The following is a 15,683-nucleotide window of genomic DNA, read 5'->3' on the forward strand; positions in this document are numbered from 1 at the left end:
TAATAGTGCTGGGGTGTCCATATATTGCATTGGAATTATACAGGAGTTCTTTCAGAGCAAGGCCACTTTCTGTAGTCAGGGAAAGAGAGAACAGTTGCTGGAGCATGCCACATAACTGGCTAACCCAGTCTTCAGGGCTGATTCTATCAGGCCACACAGCCTTGCCCCCCAAGAGTTTTCCCTGGACTCTCATCACTTACTCAACTATAAAAGTCAGAGTGGAAAGAAAAATGAGGAAAGCCAAGGGTGGACAAGATGATGCCTTCATTTGGGGAGTCATGAATGGAAGAGGTGTTGAATAGGTGGATAGATGTCAAAAAACATATCAGGTCATTACCATTCTATTAACACTGATTGGATTCCAGTTTCAGTCCAGACAGTTCAGTCCATTCCAAACCACTTTCACATTGTTCTTCTGCATTTTCCATACTGGCTTGTCCCTGTTATCATCTTTTCCCGTTTCCCTGTTTTTATAGCTACGACTGGAATTGCTTAATCTCTTTCCTATTAGCTACCCTGAAAGCGCTCTTCTTCCATTTCAGCAGGATGTCCAGGTCTTTTGTGATCCATGGTTTGCTATTGGGAAAAAAGCATTCCATTGTTGTGGTAATCACATTTTCCACACAGAACTTAATGTCATCTGTAATGCAGTGGTTAAGTCTGTCAACGTTCTCCCCATATATCTGACATGGTTGCACCTAAACATTTCAACCATACATCACAGCGACCTGGCTGAAAGCCTTCTTCAAAGTATCAGCATCTGACTGCACCAATGAGATGTCTGTGAGTGTAAAGTGACCTGTTCAGTGACCCTCTCTGATTGCCCTGGGTATAGCTACATGCAGTGATGACAGCAATTGAGTTGCTTCTGGACAAATGTGATTAGCTGGTCCTATCCCTCCAATGCCACTGTTCAGCATCAGTGGTGATACTCCTATTGGGAGGGACTGACCAACTTGAGCAAAGCTATTCTCACAGGCAGATAATCCAGCTGTCTTACAGGCAGCAGTCTATAGGTCAGTGACTGGGCCTCTAGTCAGGAGAACATGAATGCAGAGTCACTCACATCTTGGCCAGCCCTATGTATGGGCAGTGACTTTAAAAATATCCAGGTAAACGTTGGAAACCTCCTGACAGGAGACTGCTGCACACTCGCTCTTCTCCAATGACCCAACCTGCAACAAGAGGATTTTGTCACGAGGGATAAAAGTTTACTGAAACAGTGCTTTAAGTTATGTCTCCATTTTTTTCTAGGGGACCCTGATCCAGACCATGAATGTTAGGTGAAAGATTTGGTGGAACCACGTTTCCTTTGCTGGCATAATTTTATTATTGACATATTAGCTTCTATAAAACTATTCGAAACATAAGTTGTTATAGTTGTTAGAGATGTGACTTGTAAGCAATTCCTGGGAGATTAAGGGCCAGTGATGTCACCAAGTACAGGCTCTCTGATTTGTCAAAATCAAACAATAATATGCAGATGAGATCTGAGCATGTTAATAAAATTGGTGTATATGAAATCAGTTGTGGATTCATGTGAAAAACAGTGAACAAACTTAGTGATGTTTTTCTATGCATTGTTTTTTTCTTTCAGCCTGGCAAAAGGGGAAAACTGCCATATTCTGGACAGCCCAGTATATCCTCTACTGGCTAAAGATGGAGATGTAATAATTGGAGGTTTATTTTCAATACACAGTGGTATACAGACTCCATCTGTGCAATATACTGAAAGACCAGAACCTTTAATCTGCATTAGGTTTGTTATAGTGGAAAACTTCGAGCTATTTATTCTGCACGAACATGATTAAATATTGTGTTTAGTGATTTTTGTTTTCATTTTATATTAATCATCCTTTGTAATTATTTTCTTTTGGGACTTGTTCCACAGATTTAATCTAAGAGAACTGCGATTTGCTCAGACAATGACTTTTGTAATTGATGAAATCAACAGAAGCACCCGTTTGCTCCCAAATATTACAATTGGCTACAGTATTTATGACAACTGTGGATCAAGATTATTGTCTATGAAAGCATCCATGGCTTTGATCAATGGTATGGACATGACAGCAGATGGTGCCTGTTCTGGACAAGCAGCAGTACAAGCCATCATAGGAGAGTCAGAGTCTTCTCCTACTATAGTACTCACGAAAACTACAGGAGCGTTTCAGATCCCAGTGGTAAGGACCAATTACTGTTGCATCCTGTGCTATAGATCAGTAAGTAGATCTATTCTATATAAACAAATGTGTGTTAAAATTTGATTTCAAGGAAGTTTCTTTGTCTACTCAGATAAGCCATGGGGCTACATGTGAATGTCTGAGCAACAGAAAAGAGTACCCATCTTTCTTTAGGACCATAGCGAGTGACTACTACCAGAGTAGAGCTCTGGCATATTTGATCAAGCACTTTGGCTGGTCTTGGGTGGGAACTGTGAACAGTGATAATGACTATGGAAACAATGGAATGGCCATTTTTCTGAATGCAGCCAAAGAGGAGGGAATATGTGTGGAGTACTCTGAGAAGTTTGACCGGTCTGACACTGCCAAAATCATGAAAGTGGTGGATATTATAAAACGAGGTACAGCTAAAGTAGTTATTATATTTATTGCCCAAGCTGATATGAATGTTCTAATAGACCAGCTTATTTTGAAGAATGTTACTGGCTACCAGATGATTGGTGTAGAGTCATGGATTACTGCAATCAATCTAGCAACTCCAGCAACTTACAATGTACTGATTGGATCCATTGGATTGGATGTGGGAAAATTGAACATCGCTGGTTTTGCTGACTATGTCATTAAAGAGTTTTGGCAAAATGATTTCCCTTGTTTGAACACAGAGGGAAACATTTATCAATCTGCAAACTACTGCAGCAGATACGAGGAAATCATTCCCTTTAAAGACTACAATGAAGATATATCAGAATTGAGATATGCAAATAACATCTACAATGCAATTTATGCTGTGGCACAATCTCTACACAGCCTGTTGAAATGCAGAGAGAACCAGAGTTGTGAAAAAGACAACACATTACAATCATGGCAGGTAACTCAATAACCAAAACAAGAAGAAAAGTTACTTATGTTCTCATAAAATGAATGCCACTGTTCTTTGCTTTCCTTCAAAGGTTGTTGAGTCTCTGAAAAAAGTCAATTTCACCACCAAAGCAGGGGAACATATCTGGTTTGACAGCACTGGGGCAACAGCTGCAAAATACGATGTGGTCAACTGGCAAAAAGGTTTAGGTGGGGAAGTGGAGTTTAAGGTTGTGGGCTATTATGATGCCTCTCTGCCAAGTGGACAACAGTTTGTCCTGAATGCTGACGACATAGTTTGGGCTGGAGGGAAAAAAGAGGTACTGATAATTTTCTCAAATTCTTGGTTTAAATATGTCTAAAAATTATGACACTTAAACAACACAAACACAGGTTATATGAATATGAATGTGTATACTTATTTTTGTTCATATTAGAAACCAAGGTCTGTGTGCAGTGAGAGCTGTCCTCCAGGAACCAGGAAAGCTGCACAGAAAGGAAGGCCTGTCTGCTGCTATGACTGTATACCATGTGCAGAAGGAGAGATCAGTAACCAGACAGGTAATTTCAGCATAACCAAGTTTCAAAGACATTTTTTCTGTTGTACATTTTGCATCCTCCTCCTATTATTTAGGATACAGATCCAGAAAAATGGCATCAATAAATGAAACTTTGACAAATATTTATTTTATTTTCTAATAAGAATAACCATGATTATTTTGCAGATTCATATAACTGTGAGCAGTGTCCAGGAGAATATTGGTCTAATGCTGAGAGAGATAAATGTGTGTTAAAGGTCATAGAGTTTCTTTCATTTACAGAGGTTATGGGGATAATACTGGTATTGTTTTCATTGTTTGGGGCAGCAATAACTGTGTTAGTAGGTATTTTATTCATAATAAAAAAGGACACTCCAATTGTTCGGGCCAACAACTCTGAGCTGAGCTTCCTGCTGCTCTTCTCTCTGACTCTGTGTTTCCTCTGTTCACTGACTTTCATCGGAAGGCCATCTGAGTGGTCCTGTATGCTGCGCCACACAGCGTTTGGGATCACCTTCGTCCTCTGTATCTCCTGTGTTCTGGGGAAAACAGTAGTGGTGTTAATGGCCTTCAGGGCTACACTTCCAGGAAGTAATGTCATGAAATGGTTTGGGCCTCTACAGCAGAGACTCAGTGTTCTTGCATTCACTCTTGTACAGGTTATTATCTGTGTGGTTTGGTTAATATTTTCTCCTCCTCTTCCCTACAAAAACATGAACTACTACAAGGAAAAGATCATATTAGAATGTAGCTTGGGCTCAGCTATAGGTTTCTGGGCTGTGTTGGGGTATATAGGAGTTCTTGCTTTCTTGTGCTTTGTTTTAGCTTTTCTAGCTAGGAAGCTGCCTGACAATTTCAATGAAGCAAAATTCATCACATTCAGCATACTTATCTTCTGTGCAGTTTGGATCACTTTTATTCCAGCTTATGTCAGCTCTCCTGGAAAATTCACTGTAGCTGTGGAGATATTTGCTATTCTGGCCTCCAGTTTTGCTCTACTATTCTGTATATTTACACCTAAATGCTATATTATTCTGTTTAAACCTGAACTGAACACAAAGAAAAATATGATGGGGAAAACTGCATCTAAATCTCTTTAAATAAAAATATATCTAAATATACAAACATATAATTATTAATATTTTATTTGCCTAAATCCATTAATTCCACTGATATATGTAAGGATGCTATGAATGAAAAACAATTACATTACAGTTCATTAAGTCATATTTGGTGTTATTTATGTATATTGAGCCATATTCATGTTTGTCTTCAGGAATCTGTCTTTTATTAGCATTCAATATTAAATATCAGTTTTAAAATGCCAATGGTAATGTATGTTGTTGTTTCCAGACCACAGTGAATTCGCAATTTGACCCTTTTGCTAATTTAGGCACCCCTACCAACCTAAACCCCTAAATATATAATTTTATTACAAAATACAAAATAACATTTCTCACCCAATATAAAGATCAAAATTATTCAAAATTATCAAAATTATTCAGAACTATTATTTAAATATATGTAACTTTGCACGCGTCACATGGATATAATGAGCATAACTATTCACTTTAGATGATATTCACTGCTTAAAATCCCTTTTTCAGACAGTCAGTCATGCACAAAATTCAGAGAAACAAGGTTAATGAATATCTGTGCTATGGGCAAAGACAATCAAGCATTATCAAAACCAACATAGAGAGGAAGAGTCTACCAGGGTTTGAAAGAGTAACATATTAGTAATTTAGAAGTCTTTCAGAGCAAGGCCACTTTCTGTAGTCTTATGAAGTGGAAAGAGAAAACAAGTGCTGGAGCATGCCATATAACTGTCTAACCCAAGTCTTCAGATTACTGGGCTGATTCTATCAGGCCACACAGCCTTGCCCCCCAAGAGTTTTCCCTAGACTCTCATCACTTCATCAACTATAAAAGTCAGAGTGGAAAAACAATGAGAAAAGGCAAGGGTGGACAAGATGGTGCCTTCATTTGGAGAGTCATTAATGGAAGAGGTGTTAAATGACTGGACAGATGTCAAATAAACATCTCAGGTCATTACCCCTCTCCTAACGTTAGTGTGAGGAAAGCCCGAAAGATAATCAAAGACCCAACCTATCTGAGCCACAAGCTACTGTCTCTGCTGCCCTCAGGATGGTGATACTGCAGTATCAAGTCCAAAACTAGACGACTGAAGAACAGCTTCTTACTCCAGGCTGTCAGACTATTAAACAACCAGGACTAACAGTACACCACAGTACACCACTCACCATTTTACACTGGAAAGCATCACAATTTATAACTCGCTAGTCGTGAAAGTACTGTATCTGTACACTGTACACAGTACACTGCACACTGCCTATGTACACAACATTACACTGTGACACACTGTGCAATATCTACTGATTATACTGTGTATCTCATGCTATAGTTACTGCACATACTGCACAATAATGCTACATATATTATCTAATATATATATATATATATTTATTTATTCATTTTTTTACAGTACTTTTCAGTGTTGCACATTTACAACTGTAATGTCTGGAGCTACAGTAAAGTATTTCAATTACTTCTACACTTGTGTTGTTGATGATATGACAATAAAGAGAGATTTGATTTGATTTAATTAACACTGTTTGGATTCCAGTTTCAGTCCAGACAGTTCAGTCCATTCCAAACCACTTTCACATTGTTCTTCTGCATTTTATAGCTATGACTGGAATTGCTTAATCTCTTTCCTATTAGCTGCCCTGAAAGCCCTCTTCTTCCATTTCAGCAGGATGTCCAGGTCTTTTGTGATCCATGGTTTGCTATTGGGAAAAAAGCATTCCATTGTTGTGGTAATCACATTTTCCACACAGAACTTAATGTCATCTGTAATGCAGTGGTTAAGTCTGTCAACGTTCTCCCCATATGTCTGACATGGTTGCACCTAAACATTTCAACCATACATCACAGCGACCTGGCTGAAAGCCTTCTTCAAAGTATCAGCATCTGACTGCACCAATGAGATGTCTGTGAGTGTAAAGTGACCTGTTCAGTGACCCTCTCTGATTGCCCTGGGTATAGCTACATGCAGTGATGACAGCAATTGAGTTGCTTCTGGACAAATGTGATTAGCTGGTCCTATCCCTCCAATGCCACTGTTCAGCATCAGTGGTGATACTCCTATTGGGAGGGACTGACCAACTTGAGCAAAGCTATTCTCACAGGCAGATAATCCAGCTGTCTTACAGGCAGCAGTCTATAGGTCAGTGACTGGGCCTCTAGTCAGGAGAACATGAATGCAGAGTCACTCACATCTTGGCCAGCCCTATGTATGGGCAGTGACTTTAAAAATATCCAGGTAAACGTTGAAAACTTCCTGACAGGAGACTGCTGCACACTCGCTCTTCTCCAATGACCCAACCTGCAACAAGAGGATTTTGTCACGAGGGATAAAAGTTTACTGAAACAGTGCTTTAAGTTATGTCTCCATTTTTTTCTAGGGGACCCTGATCCAGACCATGAATGTTAGGTGAAAGATTTGGTGGAACCACGTTTCCTTTGCTGGCATAATTTTATTATTGACATATTAGCTTCTATAAAACTATTCGAAACATAAGTTGTTATAGTTGTTAGAGATGTGACTTGTAAGCAATTCCTGGGAGATTAAGGGCCAGTGACGTCACCAAGTACAGGCTCTCTGATTTGTCAAAATCGAACAATAATATGCAGATGAGATCTGAGCATGTTAATAAAATTGGTGTATATGAAATCAGTTGTGGATTCATGTGAAAAACAGTGAACAAACTTAGTGATGTTTTTCTATGCATTGTTTTTTTCTTTCAGCCTGGCAAAAGGGGAAAACTGCCATATTCTGGACAGCCCAGTATATCCTCTACTGGCTAAAGATGGAGATGTAATAATTGGAGGCTTATTTTCAATACACAGTGGTATACAGACTACATCTGTGCAATATACTGAAAGACCAGAACCTTTTATCTGCATTAGGTTTGTTATAGTGGAAAACCTGGAGCTATTTATTCCACTATTATTTAATATTGTGTTTAGTAATTTTAGTTTTAATTTTATATTAATCATCCTTTGTATTTTTTTTCTTTTGGGACTTGTTCCACAGATTTAATCTAAGAGAACTGCGATTTGCTCAGACAATGACTTTTGTAATTGATGAAATCAACAGAAGCACCCGTTTGCTCCCAAATATTACAATTGGCTACAGTATTTATGACAACTGTGGATCAAGATTATTGTCTATGAAAGCATCCATGGCTTTGATCAATGGTATGGACATGACAGCAGATGGTGCCTGTTCTGGACAAGCAGCAGTACAAGCCATCATAGGAGTGTCAGAGTCTTCTCCTACTATAATACTTACGAAAACTACAGGAGCGTTTCAGATCCCAGTAGTAAGGACCAATTACTATTGCATCCTGTGCTATAGATCAGTAGGTAGATCAGTTCTATCTAAATAAACTTGTGTTAAAATTTGATTTCAAGGAAGTTTCTTTGTCTACTCAGATAAGCCATGGGGCTACATGTGAATGTCTGAGCAACAGAAAAGAGTACCCATCTTTCTTCAGGACCATAGCAAGTGACTACTACCAGAGTAGAGCTCTGGCATATTTGATCAAGCACTTTGGCTGGTCTTGGGTGGGAACTGTGAACAGTGATAATGACTATGGAAACAATGGAATGTCCATTTTTCTGAATGCAGCCAAAGAGGAGGGAATATGTGTGGAGTACTCTGAGAAGTTTGACCGGTCTGACACTGCCAAAATCATGAAAGTGGTGGATATTATAAAACGAGGTACAGCTAAAGTAGTTATTATATTTATCGCCCAACCTGATATGAATGTTCTAATTGACCAGCTTATTTTGAAGAATGTCACTGGTTACCAGATGATTGGTGTTGAAGGCTGGATTACTGCAACCAATCTAGCAACTCCAGCAACTTACAATGTACTGATTGGATCCATTGGATTGGATGTGGGAAAATTGAACATCGCTGGTTTTGCTGACTATGTCATTAAAGAGTTTTGGCAAAATGATTTCCCTTGTTTGAACACAGAGGGAAACATTTATCAATCTGCAAACTACTGCAGCAGATACGAGGAAATCATTCCCTTTAAAGACTACAGTGAAGATATATCAGAATTGAGATATGCAAATAACATCTACAATGCAATTTATGCTGTGGCACAATCTCTACACAGCCTGTTGAAATGCAGAGAGAACCAGAGTTGTGAAAAAGACAACACATTACAATCATGGCAGGTAACTCAATAACCAAAACAAGAAGAAAAGTTACTTATGTTCTCATAAAATGAATGCCACTGTTCTTTGCTTTCCTTCAAAGGTTGTTGAGTCTCTGAAAAAAGTCAATTTCACCACCAAAGCAGGGGAACATATCTGGTTTGACAGCACTGGGGCAACAGCTGCAAAATACGATGTGGTCAACTGGCAAAAAGGTTTAGGTGGGGAAGTGGAGTTTAAGGTTGTGGGCTATTATGATGCCTCTCTGCCAAGTGGACAACAGTTTGTCCTGAATGCTGACGACATAGTTTGGGCTGGAGGGAAAAAAGAGGTACTGATAATTTTCTCAAATTCTTGGTTTAAATATGTCTAAAAATTATGACACTTAAACAACACAAACACAGGTTATATGAATATGAATGTGTATACTTATTTTTGTTCATATTAGAAACCAAGGTCTGTGTGCAGTGAGAGCTGTCCTCCAGGAACCAGGAAAGCTGCACAGAAAGGAAGGCCTGTCTGCTGCTATGACTGTATACCATGTGCAAAAGGAGAGATCAGTAACCAGACAGGTAATTTCAGCATGACCAAGTTTCAAAGACATTTTCTCTGTTGTACATTTTGCATCCTCCTCCTATTATTTAGGATACATGTCATGAAAAATGACATCAATAAATGAAACCTTGACAAATATTTATTTTATTTTCTAATAAGAATAACCATGATTATTTTGCAGATTCAAATAACTGTGAGCAGTGTCCAGGAGAATATTGGTCTAATGCTGAGAGAGATAAATGTGTGTTAAAGGTCATAGAGTTTCTTTCATTTACAGAGGTTATGGGGATAATACTGGTATTTTTTTCATTGTTTGGGGCAGCAATAACTGTGTTAGTAGGTATTTTATTCATAATAAAAAAGGACACTCCAATTGTTAAAGCCAATAACTCTGAGCTGAGCTTCCTGCTGCTCTTCTCTCTGACTCTGTGTTTCCTCTGTTCACTTACTTTCATCGGAAGGCCATCTGAGTGGTCCTGTATGCTGCGCCACACAGCGTTTGGGATCACCTTCGTCCTCTGTATCTCCTGTGTACTGGGGAAAACAGTAGTGGTGTTAATGGCCTTCAGGGCTACACTTCCAGGAAGTAATGTCATGAAATGGTTTGGGCCTCTACAGCAGAGACTCAGTGTTCTTGCCTTCACTCTCATACAGGTTCTTATCTGTGTGCTTTGGTTAATATTTTCTCCTCCATTTCCCTACAAAAACATGAACTACTACAAGGAAAAGATCATATTAGAATGTAGTTTGGGCTCAGCTATAGGTTTCTGGGCTGTTTTGGGGTATATAGGAGTTCTTGCTTTCCTATGCTTTGTTTTAGCTTTTCTAGCTAGGAAGCTGCCTGATAATTTTAATGAAGCTAAATTCATCACATTCAGCATACTTATCTTCTGTGCAGTTTGGATCACTTTTATTCCAGCTTATGTCAGCTCTCCTGGAAAATTCACTGTAGCTGTGGAGATATTTGCTATTCTGGCCTCCAGTTTTGCTCTACTATTCTGTATATTTACACCTAAATGCTATATTATTCTGTTTAAACCTGAACTGAACACAAAGAAAAATATGATGGGGAAAATGGCATCTAAATCCCTTTAAGAATCAAAATATTTAAAATTTTTACATGTATTATGGATATAAACACCATTATGGATGAGAACATGTAAAAATAGTCATTAAAAAACTGTGTCTTATCTCCATGTGTTGTATATCCTGACATTTACGGATGTCTTACCAGCTAAAATGTTTTCCCCAGGGCTTAGGACTTAAGTGTGGCAATACAAATGGGATGCAGTAGGAGCTGGTGGGGTTGGACTAAAGATTTAAAAGGTAGAATGCAGACTTCTGTGAGCGATCTGTAGAGCAATCTGTAGGTGAGCACACAAATACTGTAATTAGATAAATAACAATAACAGAGACAAAGTCACCAGGAGCTGCTCTCAAGTCACATCTGGCTGACATCAAAAATCCACTGCTCATTATTTGGCTTCTGAGAGATAAAGAAAATAAAAACAAAGAGCAAACAATTAATGAAAAGAGAAACTAGGTGCACACAATAACATTCCAAATGGGAACAATTACAATTCAGGGAGTGTCTTCCAAGGACAACATTATTAATGTACTTAATCAGCAGTATGGGTTGATTATCACCTTTACCGCAGTAAACAAATTGTTGGGTAAAATGTAAACATGCCATGTTTTCCTGTAAAAATGTATATGAGGGTGAACAAAACTGCTTTTTTGAACAGCTTGAATATTTTTCGGATAAAATGACACACAGTAGTTCCTAAATACTTTTTCAAAAATAGAACTGGTTTGGGGAAAAAAATCTATATGTAAACATAAAAGCAATAGAGAATTTCTTCTTAATTATTCTAAAATTATTTGGAATGGTGAGATGAACTTTCATGTGTTCCAGCAGTAAATCAAATATCATGTGCATATTCAGAGGAAATCATTTAGCTCTTTTTCAAGCACTTGTCTTGAAGTTGGCATTATTTAATCCTTTAGCCTCATGTGAGAGGAAAGGTCAAGGACAAATACACGGAACAATGTACAGTGGACTTAGCACACGAAGCACAGAATAGACCAGAGAGTTGTGGTCCATTCATTACAACAGAGGATGTAGTGTATATATATTTAAATATAAATAAGTCTCTAAGGACAGGAAATTTTCTTTACTGAGCTTAACATTTCTCATGCCAAAACATAGATTATCCCACCATGCAAAAATAGTGGCTCAAGTGACCTAACAGACATTGTAGAACTTAAAAACCTCAAATTGTCAGTTGCTTTGTTAAAGTCCATCAGGGCTTAAACCTACCTAGTGTGTATACTGTACATACAGTTCAAACAAATTAGAGACCACTGCCCAATCTCCAGATGTGAACCCTATTGAAAACCTCTGGAATGTCATCAAGAGGAAGATGGATGGTCACAAACCATCAAGCAAAGCAGAGCTGTTTGCTTTTTTGCAAAAAGAGTGGTATAAAGTTCCCCAACAGCAATGTGAGAAACTGTGGAGATCATGGAGCCAAAATGCATGCAGATCAGGGTTATTCCACCAAATACTGATTTCTTAATGTTATTTAGCCAAAGCATTAACACAATTTGTTTACAAATTATTTGCATTTTGTTTTATCTGAGTTATTAAAGCTCTGCAAATACTGCATGATTATTTTGATGTGTTGTCAATTCCTTTAAATATACACTCTAACAATAGTTATAATTGTAACTTCAAAATAACAATAGTTATATTTTGAATTTAGGAGAAATATTGTCAGCAGTTCACAAAAAATGAAACCAAACTGTTCATCTCACCAATACATGAACCTGTAGGAAAAAATCATAAGAAACAGATTATTTTGCAGTGGTCTCTTATTTTTTTCCAGAGCTATATATATATATATATATATATATATATATATATATATATATATATATATATATATATATATATATATATATATATATATATGTATATATATATACAGCTCTGGAAAAAAGTAATATATATATATATATATATATGTATATATATATACAGCTCTGGAAAAAAGTAATATATATATATATATATATATATATATATATATATATATATATATATATATTCAAACATTGAAGTTAACAAAAGCAAAGCTGCCTTAACATTTGTTTGATTAATGTTGCTGGTTAAGAGGGTCTCTATGGATCACTTCCTAGTTGTAGGGAGTCCCATTAATTGTGAAAAGGTGCACAATGGGACATGACACCTCACATAGAATTGACTGTCAGAAGGGTGACATCAATTCATCTGATCATTTTCAGCAGGTGTATTCTTTACCTGGAAACAAAAAGCCACTTATTTCTGGTGTCAGGCCAAAAGTTACAATGGAAGCACCTGACAGCAGACATCACCCCAAGTCTTCATCAGATTTGTCTCCATTCAAGCCATTTTGTCACATGCATGAGGTTGTATGTGGCTTGGACATTTTGCCAGTTTATTAATTAATTTCTCTCTAAGACTTCTTATAGGCCTCAAAGGGATCACCTCTTTATTGAATTAATGTTTGAATGAATTAATGATGACTACATAGGCATCTTGCTGTCACTGCCTAGATGCACCATTTATTCCCATAATGGTCAGTGAACACGTACAAGAAATACAAAATGGATGGATGGCTGCACACATTCAGAACACAAGCAGGCCTAGCATGCATAATTAATGACATCACAAAGCTCATCGCCTCTCTGATTTGTCCAAACTGTATGGTCATGTACAGAAGATGTCTATAAATACATGAAGAATATATCTGTTAAGGACAGATCCAGCAAAACCACTGAACAATATCTGTGATGTTATTTATTGTACTACTCCTTTCCCTTTGCCTGGCAAAGAGGGAAAATTGTCCCATTCTGGAAAACCCAGACTATCTGACGCTTTCTAAAGATGGAGATGTGATCATTGGAGCTGTCTTCTCAACAAATAGTGGTACACAGACTGCCACACTGCCACATAGTGAAAAACATCAGCCTTTACTCTGCATTAGGTTTGTTCTAGTGGTCTTGGCATTGTAATCATTTTTAAGGAAATCTGTATTGTATTTCAGCATTGTGTTTATTTAGACTTATTTTAGATATCTAAAATTAGATATGCAGTTAGTGTATATATATATATATATATATATATATATATTACTTTTTATGTATTGTTGTTAACCGAAGCAACAGCTTAATCCCAAGTATTTTAATTTGTTACAGGATTTATGGCAATTGTGGTTCAAAATTATTATGTATGAAGACAGCCATGGTTTTGATGAATGGTAAGAACATAACAGTGGATGATGTCTGCTCTGGCAGTTTTGCTGATAATGTTGTAATTGAATTTTAGCATGTGAACTGTGTGCCCTTGCTTGCATGCAGAGAGAAACATTTCTCACACTGAGAACAACTGCAGCATGTATGAAGATATGATTCCACATACAAACTACAATGAAGATATATCAGATTTGAGATATAAAATATATATATACACTACAGTTTCTACTGTGGCAGTGGCACATTCTCTACACAGCGTGCTGAGCTTCACAGAAAACCAGAGTTTTGAGAAAGACAAAAAAATACAGCCATGCCAGGTAAGAGAATCAGCAACAAGATATAACAGTGACTAATATTGTCATGAAATTAATGTATATTTTCTTTTCCCTTTGAAGGTTAGTCAGTTAATAGAAAAGGTAAATTGTCCCAATGATATAGGAGAAGAATTGTGGATAGACAGCACCAGGGCAATGACGGAAAAATACAACATGGTGAACTGGCAACAAGGTTTCAATCAAGAAGTGAAGCATAAGTCAGTGGTCTGTTATGTCTCCTCTATGCTAAGTGGACAACGTTTTGTCCTAAATCCTGAAGATATAATCTGGACTGCAGAGAAGAGAGAGGTACATATAATGATAGCCCCATATACATTTTTCTAGCTAAAATGACTAATATTATTTACATGCCAATGAATATGGGAGAAAATATTTACACCAAATATTGCTTCAAAGGATAAGAACTACATTTATTATAATGCTGAGCAAATTATCATGGCTCAAAAACTTGAAATTCAAAACTAGATCATTTGAAGGTCTAAATGTAATACAATAAATACATAAATGTAATTTCAAATATTAATATGTGAACAGGGCGTTATAGATCTGTCTCAGACAAGTGATAATTTTCTGAATTCTATATGAAAATTACTGATTGTATTATTATTCAATATTGTTAGAAGCCAAAGTCTGTGTGCAGTGAGAGCTGTCCTCCAGGAACCAGGAAAGCTGGACAGAAAGGAAGGCCTGTCTGCTGCTACGACTGTATACAGACAGGTAATTTCAGCATGACCAAGTTTCAAAGAAAAGTTGCTAATTGTACATTGTGCATCCTTATTTTATTATTTAGGATACAGTTTCTGAACAATGGCATTCATAAATAAATTGACAAGATAAAGTGTATTTCCTTCCTAATGATAACAACCATATGATTATTTTGCAGATTCAGATAACTGTGAGCAGTATCCAGGAGAATGGTCTAATGCTGACAGAGATAAATGTGTCTTAAAAGTCATAGAGGTTATGGGGATAATGCTCATACTTTGTTCTGTGTTTGAATCTGCATTAAGTGTGTCAGTAACTATTTTATTTATAGTCGAAAAAAACAGTCCCACTGTTAAAGCCAATAACTCTGAGCTGAGCTTCCTGCTGCGCTTCTCTCTGACTTTGTGCTTCCTTGGTTCACCTATTTCAACTGGACGACCCTCTCAATGGTCCTGTATGCTGTGTCACACAGCGTTTGGGATCACTTTTGTCCTCTGTGTCTCTGTATCTATACTGGGGAAAACAATAGTTGTGCTAATGGCCTTCAGGGTTACACTTCCAGGCAGTAATAGAAATCATTCTAAGAAACAAGTTACTCAAATTTTACTCAACCATGCAAATGATCATTTTGTCTGAAGAATGTATAATAAACTTGGACAGACATATACACAAAGTAAATATGATGATAATCACATCATCAAAATAATTACACTTCATCTGGATATGGATAAGAACAGATTAAACTCATAAAAAATTACTGCTGTGTCTGATATCTGTTCAAAGGATCATGTATATAATCAAAAATGCATGTTCGAATATAAAGAATATAGAACAATTATCTAACTGGCATAAAACTTCCAATTACATTTATGCCATTTATACAACTGAGCAGTTGCAGGTTAAAGGTCTTGTTCAAGGGTCCAGCAGTGGCAGCTTGGTGGTGTGGAACATTCAGAACA

At 37.2% G+C, this 15,683-nt stretch overlaps 2 protein-coding genes across 2 annotated transcripts; both read left to right on the forward strand.

Moving 5' to 3' along the window:
• Positions 1-1,085: 1,085 nt before the first annotated feature.
• Positions 1,086-4,677, forward strand: LOC131351521 (extracellular calcium-sensing receptor-like). Its single transcript, XM_058386937.1, has 8 exons — positions 1,086-1,112; positions 1,255-1,283; positions 1,598-1,759; positions 1,892-2,180; positions 2,293-3,048; positions 3,131-3,358; positions 3,476-3,599; positions 3,764-4,677. Exons 1-8 carry the CDS (start codon positions 1,086-1,088, stop codon positions 4,675-4,677), a joined length of 2,529 nt encoding a protein of 842 aa, XP_058242920.1.
• A 2,219-nt stretch (positions 4,678-6,896) lies between these two features.
• Positions 6,897-10,483, forward strand: LOC131351522 (extracellular calcium-sensing receptor-like). The gene is made up of 8 exons (XM_058386938.1): positions 6,897-6,923; positions 7,066-7,094; positions 7,409-7,570; positions 7,698-7,986; positions 8,099-8,854; positions 8,937-9,164; positions 9,282-9,405; positions 9,570-10,483. The coding sequence occupies exons 1-8, from the start codon at positions 6,897-6,899 to the stop codon at positions 10,481-10,483; spliced, it is 2,529 nt and encodes an 842-aa protein (XP_058242921.1).
• The last annotated feature ends 5,200 nt before the right edge of the window (positions 10,484-15,683 follow it).

Source organism: Hemibagrus wyckioides, linkage group LG04, assembly GCF_019097595.1.
Source record: "Hemibagrus wyckioides isolate EC202008001 linkage group LG04, SWU_Hwy_1.0, whole genome shotgun sequence".
In the NCBI taxonomy this organism is placed as follows: Eukaryota; Metazoa; Chordata; class Actinopteri; order Siluriformes; family Bagridae; genus Hemibagrus; species Hemibagrus wyckioides.

Excerpts from the sequence above, each read along its gene's own strand:
- LOC131351521 (XM_058386937.1), top strand. The coding sequence starts at position 1,086 with ATGGGCAGTGACTTTAAAAATATCCAG. Across the intron at positions 1,113-1,254 it reads GTGACTTTAAAAATATCCAG|GGGACCCTGATCCAGACCAT; the intron begins GTAAACGTTGGA and ends ATTTTTTTCTAG. Across the intron at positions 3,359-3,475 it reads GGGCTGGAGGGAAAAAAGAG|AAACCAAGGTCTGTGTGCAG; the intron begins GTACTGATAATT and ends TGTTCATATTAG.
- LOC131351522 (XM_058386938.1), top strand. The coding sequence starts at position 6,897 with ATGGGCAGTGACTTTAAAAATATCCAG. Across the intron at positions 7,571-7,697 it reads GAACCTTTTATCTGCATTAG|ATTTAATCTAAGAGAACTGC; the intron begins GTTTGTTATAGT and ends CTTGTTCCACAG. Across the intron at positions 8,855-8,936 it reads ACACATTACAATCATGGCAG|GTTGTTGAGTCTCTGAAAAA; the intron begins GTAACTCAATAA and ends TTTCCTTCAAAG.